General features: G+C 43.1%; 1 protein-coding gene across 12 annotated transcripts in view; it reads right to left on the bottom strand.

The window, feature by feature from the left end:
• The window catches only part of ZNF827 (zinc finger protein 827), a 168,708-nt gene that overhangs the window by 119,371 nt on the left and 33,286 nt on the right, over positions 1 to 16,051 (bottom strand). For all 12 annotated transcript variants that reach the window (XR_004382428.1, XR_004382427.1, XM_032855582.1 and 9 more), the window contains exons 3-4: positions 8,357 to 8,529; positions 2,370 to 2,850 (exon numbers count right to left, since the gene is read on the bottom strand). Coding sequence is in view for 10 of the 12 variants with exons in the window: in XM_032855582.1 (XP_032711473.1) it covers positions 2,370 to 2,850; positions 8,357 to 8,529 (654 nt within the window). In the remaining 2 variants the exon portion in view is untranslated. The remainder of the gene's footprint in view (positions 1 to 2,369; positions 2,851 to 8,356; positions 8,530 to 16,051) is intronic.

The raw sequence follows: 16,051 nt of genomic DNA, 5'->3' as shown, positions 1-16,051 counted from the left end.
AACATGTCCCATCAATAACTAACTGAGAAAACACATCACAGTGGAAGGCTTTGGTGCAGTCTTTCACCCCAACCTACCGGGCTGGCTTCTCTTGAGTCTCTTCCGTTTGCAGTGCTGGCTCTCAGCACGCCTTATCTCAGGCTCCCTGAGATTGGGTCCGGAGCTAATTACAGCTTGAGCCCAGCAGGAGTAGTGTACCATACACCAAGCATCCTATCTGAAGACCAATCCTTCCTTCATCCCCCTCTCCCCTTCCTCCAGATCTAAAAACTTCTTGCAGTTCTGGAGTAAAGGCAGTAACCCAATACTAAGAGGTACTCACCCCTGTCCTTAGTCTCCCCCCACTCCCCGTCTATTGAGTAAGGAAACAGTCCTATGTTTAAACCACACCAGCTGAATACGCCGGGCCATTTGCATTCCTTCCCTTGGGAGTGCACTAGAAGAGCCCAGGAAAGGAGCCCTCTCTGCTATAATATTGGTGGGCGAGACCATCCAGGAAAAACCAGAGATGCACACCCTGCACGCTCCCTCCCTACCGGCCCCCGGCAGAGGTGAAGCCTAAAGGATCAGCAGCAAAAGGAAAACTAGAAGCATGCATTTCCCCACATTTTAAAAAATGTTTAAATATAAAACTCAAAGACTCTACAAGTACATTTTCCCCTAGACCAGGGTGGGAAAAGGCAGGCGGAGGGGAAGAGAGGAGGAGAGGAGAGAGCCAAACCCCCACCCCCCCGCACAACACCCCCCACCATGTTCTTCAAGGCCACACGCAGATACACTTGGCTTCCTGTGGCCTGACCATTTCCAGCCGAGGAGTCTGCACTCACGCTGTGGGCTAGTGGGTTGGAGCGCCTGGTTGTAACATTCCCTGCCCTCGTTGACTCCCCGGGTCATTTCTGACGCCTCACTTCTTGTCCCCTCCATTTCCTCATTTCTTCCAACTAGTGTTGCGCACACCTGAGGGGCAAAGATCTGGGTGCTGGGGACATTCCGAGAGACCTGACTGAAGTGTCACTGAGCAAAGGGACTTCCAAGCGAGTGAAGCCGAACCTCTAATTCACCTGGCAATGACATTTAGTGAAATGTGACTCACAGTCCATTTAAAGGAAGGCGGTGACCAATTATTCTCCATTTAAAAGGGTATTGTCAATCTCCAAAGAGCTGAAATGGCATTTGGAAATCATCGTGGGGACTGCCATCTTCACTGAAAGACAGAACCAACTCTCAGGCGACCTTTTCCCACCCTCCACATCTCTTTTACAATTTTAAATCATACTTTTAAAAATGTAACAAGTAGCAGCACAATCTCATGTCATGTTTTATCATTCCCAAACAGTCAGGAAAAGCAGCGCTCCCTCAATATCGCCACACCCCCTGTTCAACTCCGCAACTTAATCAAAGAAATTGGGGAAAAAATGAAGGACAAAAACAAAAAGAAATGTCATGTGTAATCTGATGATAAACGTGATGTCGATTAACGATGAATTTTTATAACGTATTTCATCTTCTTTCCAAAAGGCAGTGGGGTAGTTGAGAAAGAATATTTCTTAAAAAGTTGTTTGCCTTTTTTTTTTTTTTTAAATTTCACTTTACATGAGGCACCTAAGATAATTAAATTCAGGGAGGCAGAAAGTAGACTAGTGGTTACCAGGGGCTGTGGGGAGGGCAGAATGGGGAATTGTTGTTTAATGGGTATGAGGTTTCAGTTTGAGATGATGAAAAATTTCTGGAGATGGATGGTGGCAATGGCTACACAGCAGAAATGAAGTTAATGCCAAAGAACTGTATACTTAAAAATGGTTAGAATGGTAAATTTCATGTTAGGCACATTCTATTGCAATAAAATTTTTTTCCAGTGGAAAAAATAATGTGAAGATAATCTTTATCATTTGCACAAATTTTAAAAATATAATTCCTAACAGGAGTCTCTGTATATATGTCCTTTAAAACTCTTCCTAATTAAGGCAATAAAGAACTTGAATAATGCAAAATGAGACGTTCCATACGAGCACTTTAAAAGAACCAAACACAGAGACAAGTTAAATATGGCCCAGGGTCACACAAAGAACTATCACCAACGTGGCTCACCATGTGACCTGTTCCCCACAACAAGAACCCATAAAGGGGAAAAACCGGAAGGAAATCAACAAGCCCTGTTGTTTCTAGACCCAAACCACAGCAATGACTACTTCTAAAGGACTGGGAAGGGGGAAAAAAAGGTCGAGGAGAAAATTTATGAGAGTGTAAACCATTAGAATTTAAAGGGACCTTGAAATCATCTAGTACTACCAGCTCATTTTACAGATGAGAATCCTGGCAGAGAAAGAGAGAGAAAGTGAGAGAGAGAGAATACAACCCTATTCAAGTACCTGACAGCTTCATGAGAAAATCAGACGCCATCTTAACAGAGATGTCCTGGCTGAACAATGCTGATGCACTGTTGGCCACATACTCGGAGGGGTCTTTCAGCTTTGTGTGGTTGGCCGGCCTGTCGGCAGCATTCAGAGTAAAGGAGGTTGGCAGGCCGTTATCTTCCTTGGGTTCCTCCTTCACCAGCAAAGGCGAGACGCCAGCCCCACCCTGGCTAGTCCTCTCTGGAGTGTTGGACGTCATCATGGTCCCCACTAGCTCTGTCCCTCCTCCTTCCCTTTGCTGCCCCAGGCAGGCACTGTCACTGAGGTGGGGAGATCCCTTGACATCTGGGTCTGGGATCTCCTCCTTCACCTTGGCTTCTGTCCTCAGGAAATGCTGATGGCAACGCATGTGGAGTTTCAGGCTGAAGTGGCGTGAGGAAGTGAAAGGGCATAGCTGGCACTGAAAGGTCTCTCCCCGGTCTTGGTGCTGATGAACCTGACGAAGAAGCAAGAAGAATGAGCTCTCCACCATGTGCTTACGGAAAATGCCTTGTAGTACATCCAGACTACTCATCAACCATTTCCTCACAGTACCAAGGGTTGGCCCAGGAAACAGAATCACCAGAGGAGCATTTCATTAGCGTGCCCCACGTGATGAGGTCCGTCCCTACACATAACACGGGTCCATGCAGGTTAAGAGCCCATGATTAGAGCCACACTCACAACGGGGGATGCTGTCTGCCCATGGAGGCTCTTTTCAGGAGAATCCTCCTAATATTCTAGTCATCTCATCTCGGTGGGTCTTCAGAGACAATATAAACCTAGCACAGTGTGAACTAACATAATTATCAGTCGGGGGGTCAAAAGAGGCAACCTGTCAAGTAATTCCTCTCACAATAACAATAAGGTACACGTATCCAATTATTGTCACTCAGAGAATTAGCTCTGTTTTGCAAACGTAATTTCAATTTTCAGAATGCTTCTCTAGGTAATTAAGAATGTGGAAAATGATGTCTCTGGGGTATTCCCATTTCACAGACAGGGAGACGGAGACTCCAGAGTAAGTGGCGTGAGCAAAATCACATGAGAGGTAAGCAAAGCAGAGTGGGAGAAAAACCAAGGTCTGATCCCCACCCAGGATACTCGGCAAGATGAAACCAATGTTTCCCAATGTGGTTCTATTGGGCTCCCAATTCTGATGTCTGCAGTGAAAGAATGCAGACTTCTAAATCCAGTTCCAGCCCTGCATGCACAATACCTGTAGAAAATTGGAAGAAGCTTTTTTCCTCCTGTCCCTACCGAATGTAGTGCTTCAAAAAGTGAGGAAATCATTGCACCGGACTGAGCCAGGCTTCAAGCTGGCAGGTGCTCGTCAGCGCGTAACTTCCCCATTGAGCTCTGCCAATGTGCTTCGGCGCTGACCTGCTGCACCCTGCTATTTCGGAACCGCCCCTCCCTTGCGTAGAAACTGCCAATTGTGTAGATTTGGGCCAAATGATTCAGGGAGTTGTGGGATTTGGACAGGCAAGTGACTGGGATTCAAAACCAAAACAGAACCAACACCTCATGTTCCAGTGGTGACCTAAGCGGGACTTGAACCCAGGTCTAACGAAGGTTAAAGGCTAGTTCGTTGGTTCACTGCACCACCTGGCCCCTCTGCGTAGGCTTCCTTTCCAAGAGAGCAAGTTTTACTACAGCTGTTTATGCATTCTGAATGCAATCCAAAAGCATTATTCACCAGCCAAAACATACTTTTAAATAATGTTAAGTGACCAACAAAAGCAAAGAAATTAAAAGTTAATGGTGAGATCCTGTCGCTACAGCACCCCACTGTGGCTTTTTGAAAAAAACAGCCGAAAAGAGATGGTCCCCCAATGCATGCATTTCTCAGAAATAAACACATAAACTTCAACTCAGTTGCAGCAAGGCCTTGCTCATTAAAAGGCTTCCCCTCTGCCAGGTCGGGAGGGACTGGGGGTTAGGGATGTGTTTGTCACTGGCTGTTAAGATTACCTCTCTGTTCTTTCACAACAAAGGGATTTCACGGTGGAGCTGATCATTTCATTTTGCTTCCTCACAGAATCATGAAGATTCCCCATCTCCTCCACCCAACTCCCGCAGCAGCCGGGCACCTTGGGGGCTCAGGTCACAGCCCCACAGGACCCTGACAGGTGTTGCCTGGAGCACGCCCTGAACCCACCGTCCCGGGAGCCGGGTGGTGGGGCAGATTCCGTTTCAGAAGTGTCCTTACATCCATTGACCCGGGAGAGGACAGGAGCTAATCCAAGAACAGAAGCTCCGGAAGCAGCTTCTGGAAGAAGGAAAAGGACAGAGAGCAAGCCCAATTTCTAAAGACAAAAGGGAGCCCTGGACTGAGAAGAGTCTGTGCGCCACTATTTTTACGTGTCTTCTTTTCCACCAGATCCTGGCTTTGCTGTATTTAGTTGTGGAAAAATCAGTGTCGGTTTAAAGGAGGAACCGGGGCCGTGGTGGTGACTCTCACACTTGTCATTTTATTGGAGCTGCCCCTTCCCAAAGGGGCGAGATGTCGCACTGGGCCTTTGAGAGAAGTATTCTCTCTATGCTCTTGCACCTGTTTCTTCCCTTCTGTCCTGACAGAAACTTTCTGTGATGATTTCTAATCTCTGTAGCCTAACGTTGGCTTTTAAATCCCTCTAAGTCCGCTAATGTGAAGAAACGTATGTCTAAAGCGTATCATTCTTTCCAGGCCACATAGAGACAGGCTGAAGGATCAGTCACCTTGCACCGAGAGCACCTACAGGGGCCAGGTGGGGGCCGGGATAAAAGGCGTTGTTACCTCATGCGGTCTGTCTCCCGGTGGCAGTGGGAGGAACATGAGGAACCTCTGGCACACACCTGCTCCCCACCCCCTCCACGAGATAGCGCAGGGCAGGGAAGGGGCTTCCTCAGGAGTCATAGCTCCTTAAATGGCAGGACTCTGCGCTCCGATCTTTGCCTGGTTTCTTGCCATTACTCTACCACTGTGCTTTATTCTAGCAGTCGTCACCTCTTCTGTTCAATCTCGGCTTATGAATTTCGTATTTAATTCCTATAGGCTCACTCATCCAGGGAAGTTGTAAAAGGCTTAATGGAAATCTAAGATAACCGTGAGGAAGCTGGAGGCATTTACAAGCTCCTTCCTCAGCTGCCCATAAAACGTTGGCGAGATATACGGAGGAGGAAAGGCAGGTTTAAAAAAAAGTACAGTGCCCAGCACCGGGTGGGAACACGGTAAATACTGCCCTTATTGAACAAATGAAGTCGAATCCCAATTTGTCCTAAGTCCATAGCGTCAATACGGAAGGACACACTTAGAATGGCAACAATGGTTATTTCTGTGTGACAGGATCGAGGGTCAATTTTATATTCTTGCCATTTACCGGTATTCCTAAATTGTCACCATTAAAGATTCATCACAAAAAGAAAAAGGCGATAAAATTTAGACTAATTTTTTATCCCACGGCATTACTTTATTTCCAAATGTAAATGCTAACTCTGAGAACTCTTGGATGATAATGACCGGGTTAGCTACATTTCCTGAGTATGCTCCATGCCAGGCACTGTATTCAGTTGCTTTATGTCCATTATCTCATTTAACCCTTCTAATGACTCCAGACTCCAGGCGATAGATCGGATGATTATCTCCAGGAGTGGAAACGAAGGCTGGGAGAGGTTAAATGATTCACCCAAAGTCTTACAGCTACTAAAAGTCGTGGAACTGAGATTGTGACTGAGGTCTTTCTGACCGCACGCAGTGGGAAATCCTAATCTACAGGCAACACGGCCCCCACTTCACAGGCTGGAACCATTGTAGAAAATCCATTCATATTTTCAGTCTGGTGAATGCAGCAGGAGTACCTCTTCCCAAGACCACCGCCACTATGCTTCTACATAGACTCTGTTTACGAAATGTCTCAAAATTAAAGGACGTCAAATCAAAACAAAAGCGTGAATTCTTTTGATGAAAGAAAGATGAAAGAAAGAAAATGGCCCATCGGTGAGGTGCAGAATAGAGAAAAGAAAGAGTACACCATTTGATAAAATTAAACTTGCATGAGCCCTTCTCACACTTCCCTTATCAAAAGCTCCAGTCGTAGCTCAACAGGTTAGGACACCATGAGTTTGAATAAAGTAGTAATTTCACACAACTGCTTTATTGTACTGGTTATTGATTTGTTCTGAAAGCATTCTGAGACCCCGCGACCCGCAAAGCCCTTGCAGCTCTCATCTGTAACACTGTCATGGCCGACCATCTGTATCATCAAGGCACCCAACTCATCTCCCTGTAGTTTCAGGGTCAGTAGTTCCTGCTATTGAAAACCCAGCTTTTTTTCCATGGGTTTATAAATAGGTTGTTTTATGTGACCCTGAGCTGAAACCAAGCTTACAAGGTGTCAGGCTAGATGCAAGTTTTCTGCTCACTGAAGCTTTAAATTTGCCAGACCTGATTTCTAAACACAGCGTAGGACACAGTAACGAAAACAAATTTTAGTTTTAAAGGCGTTCCCTTTTGAAGTCTTATCCTGCTAATGAAATCCACTTTGCAGGTGTAAAAGATGAGATTTTGCTTTGGGAAGAGGCATTAGAGGATGAGGAGGGGAATGGAAAAACTAAGTAGGCTCAGTAAAATCCAACCGACCAGAACTCCTGGTTCAATGGATTCTGAAGACGAAGAGCAAGCTACTCCCGGGAGAAAAGGACAAATGACAGAATACCAATTACACCATGGATTTAATTTTTCTTTTTAATCTTCTAAGCTAGCTCCTAAAATCAGGAGAGGTTCTGTCTGATATCACTTTTTTAGAGCTACAATTTTAAACAGTGATCACTGATTTAGTGAGATGGATTAGGCTACAAGGTTTTGGGGAAAAAAGGAAATATCTTAAGTACGTACATACACTACGCTTCTTATGGCAGGAAAGTAAAAACGTTATAAACAATGTCGACAGCCATGCCTTACTGAAAATATCAGTGGGAAAATAAAGGTGTTCAAAGACAGTTATCAAAATAAAATAACTACTATTGAACATTTCCTATGTCAGATACTTCGCTAACATTATCCCCTTAAATACTCGTGACAACTCTTCCAGACAAACATTATCGTTCTTGTTGAACAGATGAGAAAATTGAGAGCCTAAAGTTCATTTGCTCAAGGCCGCTTAGCTACTAAGCTGCACAATAAGATTTAAATGCAGGTCTATCAAATTCAAGAGCCCATGCTCTTTTGATCTCGTGATTTTCTTCTTTGAATTTCAGAGAAAACCTGTATTAGTAATGGGGTCTGCCAGAAAGACTTAGAGGTGACTCGAAGTTTTCTCCATCTCACATAAGAGGGAAATGCAGTTGTTTTTAACAAGACACTGAAACCAATGTCCTCAGATGCTTGGTAAGTATGATTCTGGGAATTAGGACAGCACACACACGGACAGCCCTTGGGAAGACCCAGTCTTGCCAGGAATAGCCCCCCAAGCCTCACACAGGGCGAAAGCTAGAGCCCAGGTGTCTTTCAAGACCCTCACCCCTCCTACAAGGAGCCCCTCCTGTGGGTCTGTAAGCTGGAGAGTAAAGCGACAGCAGAAGAAGGCAGACCCCTCTCCAGGGCATGGGTCCAGCAGGCTGGCCTGTACTGGTCTTTCTTGCTCCTTGCTCTTCCCCAAGTCTTCCTCCCAGCGCCCTAATCATGCGTTGCCATGCAAGGCCAAGGTAGGCTGCTGCTCCCCAATAGGAAAGGGCCCTACTTCATGTCTACTCTTTGGATAGAGAAGCTTCTTTTTGCCGTTAAAAAGGAAGGGAATAGCATTATAAAGGAAAAGCTTTGCCACCTGCTTCTTTGGTGCTGCCTGACATGGGGACAATGAGCACTGCATTCTGTAAGCTCCACCGAGGGCCCCTCTCCTGCCTAGAGGCCTCCTGCACTGGACCGTGTGCAAGAGCTCGGGCTGTGCCTGTCTCTCCGTGAGGCCCATCCACAGGTGGCTTACCTTCATGTGGGATTTGAGATTGTCCTTGCGAGCACACCGGAATGGACAGAGCGGACACTGATGACTTTTTAAACCTGTGTGGATCACCATGTGCCGCTTCCAGTAACTCTTCCTTTTGATAACCAAACCACATATCGGACACTGGAAAGGCTTTCCGCTTTCCTCTTCTGAGGCTTGGAAGAGGGAGAAAGAGAGAAAAATTGAGGAAAACAAAAAGGTATACTGCAGCCAGCACTAATTCACATGCATCGCTAATAGAAAAAGCACTAAAAATGATTTGGAGTTTCTCCTGGGCTATTCCAACACTTGATCCACAAGGAAGTTTTATCATTGCTTTTCTTCAAGTAGGAAACCACCACGTGCATCTCGATACTTCCATGTGGGTTCCATCTTTCAAAATCTGACCATGCTGCCACGTGACAGTCTTACTTTCAAAGGCCATCCCACCGCGCCTCCCCCCCCGACCCCGACCTAGGAAGGCATCTGCAAAGGGGTTTTGCCTGGCCTGGCCTCGTTCAGCCCAGAAAAGCTTGACTTCAGGGGCTCTGTTTTCCTGAAGGAAACCTCCAGACTTGAGGCCATATCTGAATTCCTAAACTTAAGAAACAGCAAGAAATAAAGACAAATCAAGTGGGACAGGCAATGATACACGGCACCACACTGAAAACCAAACAGCCATCATAAACCTCACAAACTGAACTCCAGGGGAGACAAATTTTAGGATCCCACCGTCGGCTTGTTTAGTTAGGTCTTGTGCAAATGCTACTGCCAATCTGACCATCAACGGGTCTTAAGGTCGGGGTTTTTCGCCCACTTATTTCTATTCCTCTGGTTGTCACTAACAAGATCTATCGCCTTCCTCTGCCCTGGGCCCCACCACCCACTTGGGGAAGAGCTACAAAAGGGCAGTCACAAATGCTTCCGTTTTTTAGGAAAGCTAAGATAACGCTCTTCTCCCTGCCCCCAGGAAAGGCTTTCCATGGCGACACTGTGTTACTACCCCTCTGGTCTACCATGTTCCATAGCTCAGTGCCACACTAGCTTCTGTAAGCAGGGGATACAGAAAATTAAAACAAAGAGAGTTGAAGACTCCGACTTTCCTTTCTTCATCAGAAAGATGAGGGATCGGAAATATTTCCAAACGGATTAAATAAGTCGAAATACACTCAAAAAATAAAATATATGAAGCCATTCTTTAAAATGAACTAGATCTATAGATGCTGACATAGGAACAGGTCCAAGATACAAAAGTTAGTGGATAAAGCAAGATAGGAATCTATACGTCTAGGCTGATACTATTTTTGTTTTCTAAAAAATGAGAATCAATGGTTGCTAATACAGTGAGGTGACAGGTTGACAGGAAACTTTATAAAGGACGGATCAAGCTGACAACACCTAAAGCCACTCATGGAGTTTAACATCACTGAAAAGGGACAGACATTGCAGACCTTCTGATAAGCCAGCTATGAAATATTCCTACCAAAAAATGTAATCAAGCCTCTAATGAGCTAGAAGTTTACCAGAAATACAGGTGGTTAAAATAGCAACAACGCGGTAAACCCACATGCCCAAGGGGACAGAATCAGCCAAATACACAACATGGGAAATTCTACAGGCCAGATGACAGTCTCTTCAAGGAAATGGTGCTGGGGAAACGGACCCGGTTATAGAGACACATCAAACAAATACAAGGTGTGAAGCTGATTTTGATCCTGACTCAAACAAAGCAATTACAAAAAGACACTTCTGAGATAACTGAAGGAACACTGATTGCAACCCAGGCGTTCCATAAAATCATGAAATCATTGTTGATCCCGTTCGATGTGGTAACAGTTACTGTGGTTATTTATTTATTTATTTTTTCCCAAGCTTGTCTCTGGTGGAGATAATATACAAGGTAATACAGGAAATGGGTACCAGATCTGGGATTTGGTTTTAAATGCTTGGGCAAAAAGAGACAGGGAGTAGAAAGAATGGGATGAGTAAATGAAACAAACAAAAAAATGATATCCTCTTATTTGTATGAAAATGGTGCAGAAGCATACCCAAGAAACCATTAAGCAGTTACCTTTGAAGAACTGTAGATTAAAAGGAAGGGGTCGGAGAGGGAAACTTTTGTTTTTATTTTAGATTCTTCTACACACACTAGATTTTTTTCATGCCCACATTACTTTTATAATTTTAAAAGGGTATATTCTCATGTGTAAACTTTAAAATCATCTTATTATTTATTCATCAAGTCAACTGAGTCTCTGTATGCAAAAGACCACTTACCATGGATGGAGCTAGAAGAGTTCTGGAATATGTTTAGGGCATTCCAAAAATTCTGTTTTACTCTGACAGGTATAATAAACAATATTGTTTACCCTAACTAAGCAACCTGAAAAAGAATCTGCTAAAAATATGCCCTCAAGTCTGGAAATTCTGCTTGTGACGTTTCTGTTACAAGCATTTCCTTTTCTGATTGGGGGATGGGATGGGATTGAGGGTTCTTTCACTCTAGGACAAGCACACTTTGTAGAGGCCTATAAACATGCTTGTTTTGGTTCTGTTTTTTAGAGTTGGTTTGTTTTTGTTTTTGTTTTTTTGCTTTTTTTTTTTTTTAACCTGCCTTTAGCTTTCCTGCTGTTTTTTGTTGATTGCCTCTGCTGACCTGGAGTCCTATCCCTAATTTGGCCTCTCATTTTCTGTCCTTCATTGTAGTTTCTTCCACTCTGGTATCTTGATCACAAACACTACACACTGAACAACAGATTTGAGAGAAAAGGCTGAACCAGGCCTCTAGGTGAGATTATTGTCATAAACCATAGGGAAAAAAATGATAATGATGTCCATTTGGGGTTGTAAGAACATCAAAATAGTAAGAAAGACATACACAAACAGGCTGCCACAAATCCACATTTTCCCAGTATCTAACCCGCAAACTGACTAATTTTACAGAATTGTCTGGGACAGCAGAGAAAAACGGAGATGTCCTCCACTGACCTGAGATTTCATGACCCAACACAGGAAGGCAATAAAAAGACATTAACTGACAAAAGGAACATGGCCAGGGCCCCCTGGACATGCTACTTTGCTTAATATGACCAATAGCTTCCTTATTTTTTCTGACACCCCCCACCCCTAGTGTGTATTACAGAGCACACTACATTAAATCTTGCATATTAGCATTTCATATAAATCTATTTTATTTTGGAGCTATGCTTCCCTAGTTTTAATTAATACCAAAAGACACACGAATTGTGTACAAATTAGGATGTCCTTGGATTGACTGGGGAAAAAATTAGAATAGTCATAATGAAGAGAGACTGACAACAAGATATGTGTCAAAGTGCTAGACTATTAGAACGGTTTGAAATTTTTAACTGATCCTGGGAGGAAAGGAAGAAGACAGAAGCCAAATGATAAAAATAACCATAATACAATGATCGATTTTCAAAGCTGGCCATTAACCTCCCCTGGTAACACCTGCATTTTTATTTATTAAATATTTTTTGATATTTTAGTAGGATGCCCTCCCTGTCTAAGGGAAGAAGTAAGAATGTATTCTAGTTTGGATGCCAAACTATTTTCAAGGAACTGACAGCTATAAATTTCACTCAAATTTAGAGCCTAAGGAAATATGACCACTTCCTCAGACTATACCACACATTCTTAGGGCAGTAGGATCGAAATGTTCATTATTTCACCTAGTTTACCACTGTCTCATAAACAAATTCCCCTAAATATATCACTAGCTGGTTAATATCACCACAAACAAAACTAAATCCCACCAAATGCTAACAGACCCAGTAGCATGGATAGTTGCTACTTTGCCTCTTTGGAGAAACACGTTCTCCTTACAGACAACAGTATGACTGGAATAAGAGAGATAATAAATGTATGTAAAATGCCTGTCACACAGTAAATGAAAGCTACTGGTAGTAGCTATTGCAATAACAGTAGTGATGATAGGCTCTAGTGGTACCTTCCAAAGCAGGAAACTCACCAGGAGAGTAGACGTAAATTTAAAGAACTGACACCACATAAATACAGAGCTCAGGGCCTGGCCCAAAAGGGTGGTTTGTCACAGAAGCCTGAAGAAAATAATGGAGCAGGAGTCCACTATGCTACGCAGGTAGGGTCCAGCTCAGCCTAGGCAGAACTCTGATGGTAAAATTCAGCTCAACAATGAAGAGGGAGAAAAGACAGAAAGGGAGGACGAGGGGAGCGGGGATTGGTTGGGGCAAGGCTAGAGGTCTTTACCTGTGTGTCTCCAGCACCCAGACAGTGCTAGGTATGATATACAAGTCAATAAATTGTTGGACTGTAATGAGAGTAATTGGAGAGGGCTGCATCAAGAAAGTATCAAAACATGAAATGAGTGCTGGAAATGGAAGAAAAAGGTACAGGAAGCTGCCAGCAAGTCCCAGTAGACGAAATGTCAGCCCAAGAGTGCATGCTTTTCATGTAGCACGCCAATACATGTCTCGAATGGGTGTGGAGAGATGTTCATGTACTTACATCTTACTTATTTCCAAAATGAATTTGGAGCAGCTGATATTTAAAATGCATGCAATATGACTACATCATTAGTAAGGTATAATGGCAAGTGTTTAAACTATTTACAACGGACAAGATCTGCCCAAGGCAAAGGTAATCTTGTGGGAGAGTTGAGGGTGAATTCTAAGAAGCAAGACAGTTAATGCAAAATATAGGAAAAAAAATATGTTTGAGTTGACAGAGTTCAAGAATACGAAAGGAAAAGCAAGGAATCTTAACACAGGAAGGAATCTTGGAGCTAATTCCCAACTAGCTCAGTTTATAGATGAGAAGGCAAACTGAGGTGTAGGTTTAAAATCCCTCTGCTAGTTAGTGGCAGGGTGGGGATTAGAGCCAATATATTCACTTCTGGTTTGGTGTTCTACGCTGTTGTTACAGATAATTCGTAAAGCAATAACAACACATCTTGGGGGAAAAATATCATGGAGGCTTTCATTAATGACTTGCTTTAACTCAAGGTAGGTATTTTTAAAACCAACGCAACTGTTTTGCATGCCTTGAAATCAAACTTTTCTTGTTAGATCCTATGTGGCAATCTGCAGAAAATCGAGCTAATTTGCAAGTAGTTTGCGGGTAGTATCTGCATACACACCTTACCAAACACATCAAAGGAATTCAAGATGCCAGGTGATCCTGGGTATACAAAACCCTCATCACCAACTCCACTCCAGGTCTACCAACCCACCAGTGTACATCTGTGCAGGATGACCTATCCTCCTTTCTAACAATATAAACGGAATTAATATCTTTTAATAGAATTTCATGGGCATGTCTCTCAAATGCTACTTCCAGGTGTAAAAAACTATGCTGGCAATGAATATCACTGGCTTTATCTGCTGTTATTGACTTGCATGTTACTAATGCATATTGTAACGATTGCTAAGTATTCAAGAAAACTAAGAAGTTTTAGATATTTGGATTATCAAGACTAGAGGCAGTCTGAGTTTAAAGCGCTGGGGAAATATAATTGAGGTCAGTGACAGATAGTTCTGAATCTTGATTAAAAAGTGAATTTTCTAAGCAAGTTCTTGTCTTGTGATCATTCCCAGATTATGGCTCTAAAAACCATGGACCTAATGGGAGTAGAGGAGGAGGTTACCTCACTTTCTGGACTTTCTACGGCTTTGCAATAAATTTTAATAACATCACATAAATACGAAAGAAAACAGTACCCAGAACGTTTCTCTCTCTATTGACCCAGGAACTATTCTTAGCCTTCAGTAGTATGACACCAGCTTTCTTCTAAGCATATTTAAATTTTATTCAGTAAAATAAGATGTTTTGGAAACCCTCTCTCCAAAACTCTCCTTGTTATTTCTTTTAACTAGGAGTCTGGCATCCTGGGAATCTTGGTGGCCGTTTACAAGAAACTTTGTCTTTAAAATAAAAACCATTTATTTTATTCTGAGAGGCAACCAACAGTAGCTTCAAAGAGAATTGAGTCAATGTGTGACATTTATCTTTATAGCAAACGGACATAATCTTCTCTCTCCCATGTCCCCTTTCAGAGGAACAGTGCAGCATGTGCTGGGGCGCGGGGTCACATGAAAGAAACCTCCTCCTCAAGTGTCACGTCTCTCTTGCAGGGGGGAAAGGCTACTGAGTGATGGGCTCTTTAAAGGAATTAAATACACCATGACCTGGCAACAACTGAATCCTGTTCAAAAAAGAGGAATAAGGTCAGACCTAAAAGACACTTTTTTTTTCCCCCCCATGGTTTGGACTTCCCTTGACCTGAAGAAGGTCAAAGAAATGCTGGTGTCTAAATTACTCAGTACAGGATTGGCTTTTCTAGCACATCTCTCTTTGTAACTCCAGAATCTACTTTCTATGCCCTTTTTGCAATATTTTGGGAAACAGTTTTAAATATAAACACTGCTTGAAACCAGGATGGTGTGTTGTTATCTTTAAGGATCTTTTTTTGCAGGCTATTATTTGTTTATTTAAATGACTAGGCAACAGACACCCTTCCCTGCTGCAAGAAGCCAGCCTACCTATCTATTGTGAATTCAACTAAGATTTCTTTCTAAGGTAAAGAAAAAAAACGAAAAACAAAAAAACAAAGAGAGAAATGTTCAGAAACATGGGTGACAGCTCTCAACACATTCTCATAATGCTTTCTCGGTAAAGAATGACATCTAGATTCAAATTACATCTGAATCTAGCCCTGGATTGCCCTAAAACCAACAGTACAGTGTATAGAAAGGGAAGCAGGGGGGCAGAGGGCAGATGGAGAAGACCCACCTTTTCCTTCCACTCCTCAGATTCAAAAATTGGTAACAGCAACCAAACCATCTCTCCACAAAATGAAGACAAATAACAGAATGGAATAGTTCATCAACTCCTTCTTAACCTGTCACCTAGCCAGCATGCCACGACATTGGTTTTAACCGAGAGGTACACAGAGACTCCCCTTCCCCTACCGCCAACCCACACAGTCAGACACAGAACTGGAATTTAGGATGCGTCCCATGGACACACGGAACATTTTTCGAGGGACTATGTCAAGAGCCCTCATGTCTGTCCTCACAGTGCTGTTCCCGCGTGTGTGAGCTTTACAAAATGAGTGACTCATCAGTGGGGCTGCTTCAGCAGCGCTCGGATGGTGCCGAGGTGCACGTGGAGAACAGGGGCCTCTAGGTACCAGTCAGTCAGCAGGGGGTTGCAGAGACACAATCAAGGGAGTTCCTTTCCCCCCATCTTTCAATTTGTGAAAAATAAAAAATAGTAAGGGTTTCAGCAGTAGAAGAAATTTAGCAAAAGGAAAAGAAAAAAATGATTGTTGGTAGGTCCACGTAAAATTCTGCTTTTTTTTAAGCTCTTTGAGATGTTGGTGTGAATTAAGCGCATTTAAACCATAAAGGGAAGATATCTTTTACCTTGGATGTATATCCTACAATAAAACAGGCAAAAAGTCTCCTGTGCACTGGAAGTTCATGACCTCTTTTACATCTTTACATGCATCTAAGCACTTGAGTAGAAAAAAAAAATTATACTTCACCTCTACTGCTCATTATACCCAAGACACTTCACAGTGATAAAGCTGCTACATTTTACATCAGGAGCCACAGTTTTATCAGTTACCTCTTTCTGAGTCTTCAGTCAACTAACACTGATTATTAATTTTGTATAACCTTTTCCAAGTAACTTATG

This window comes from Lontra canadensis, unplaced genomic scaffold (assembly GCF_010015895.1).
Source record: "Lontra canadensis isolate GAN:19392208 unplaced genomic scaffold, GSC_riverotter_1.0 scaffold10, whole genome shotgun sequence".
NCBI lineage: Eukaryota > Metazoa > Chordata > Mammalia > Carnivora > Mustelidae > Lontra > Lontra canadensis.
The sequence above is the reverse complement of the archived record's forward strand: the minus strand, read 5'-3'. Positions and strand labels throughout refer to the sequence as shown.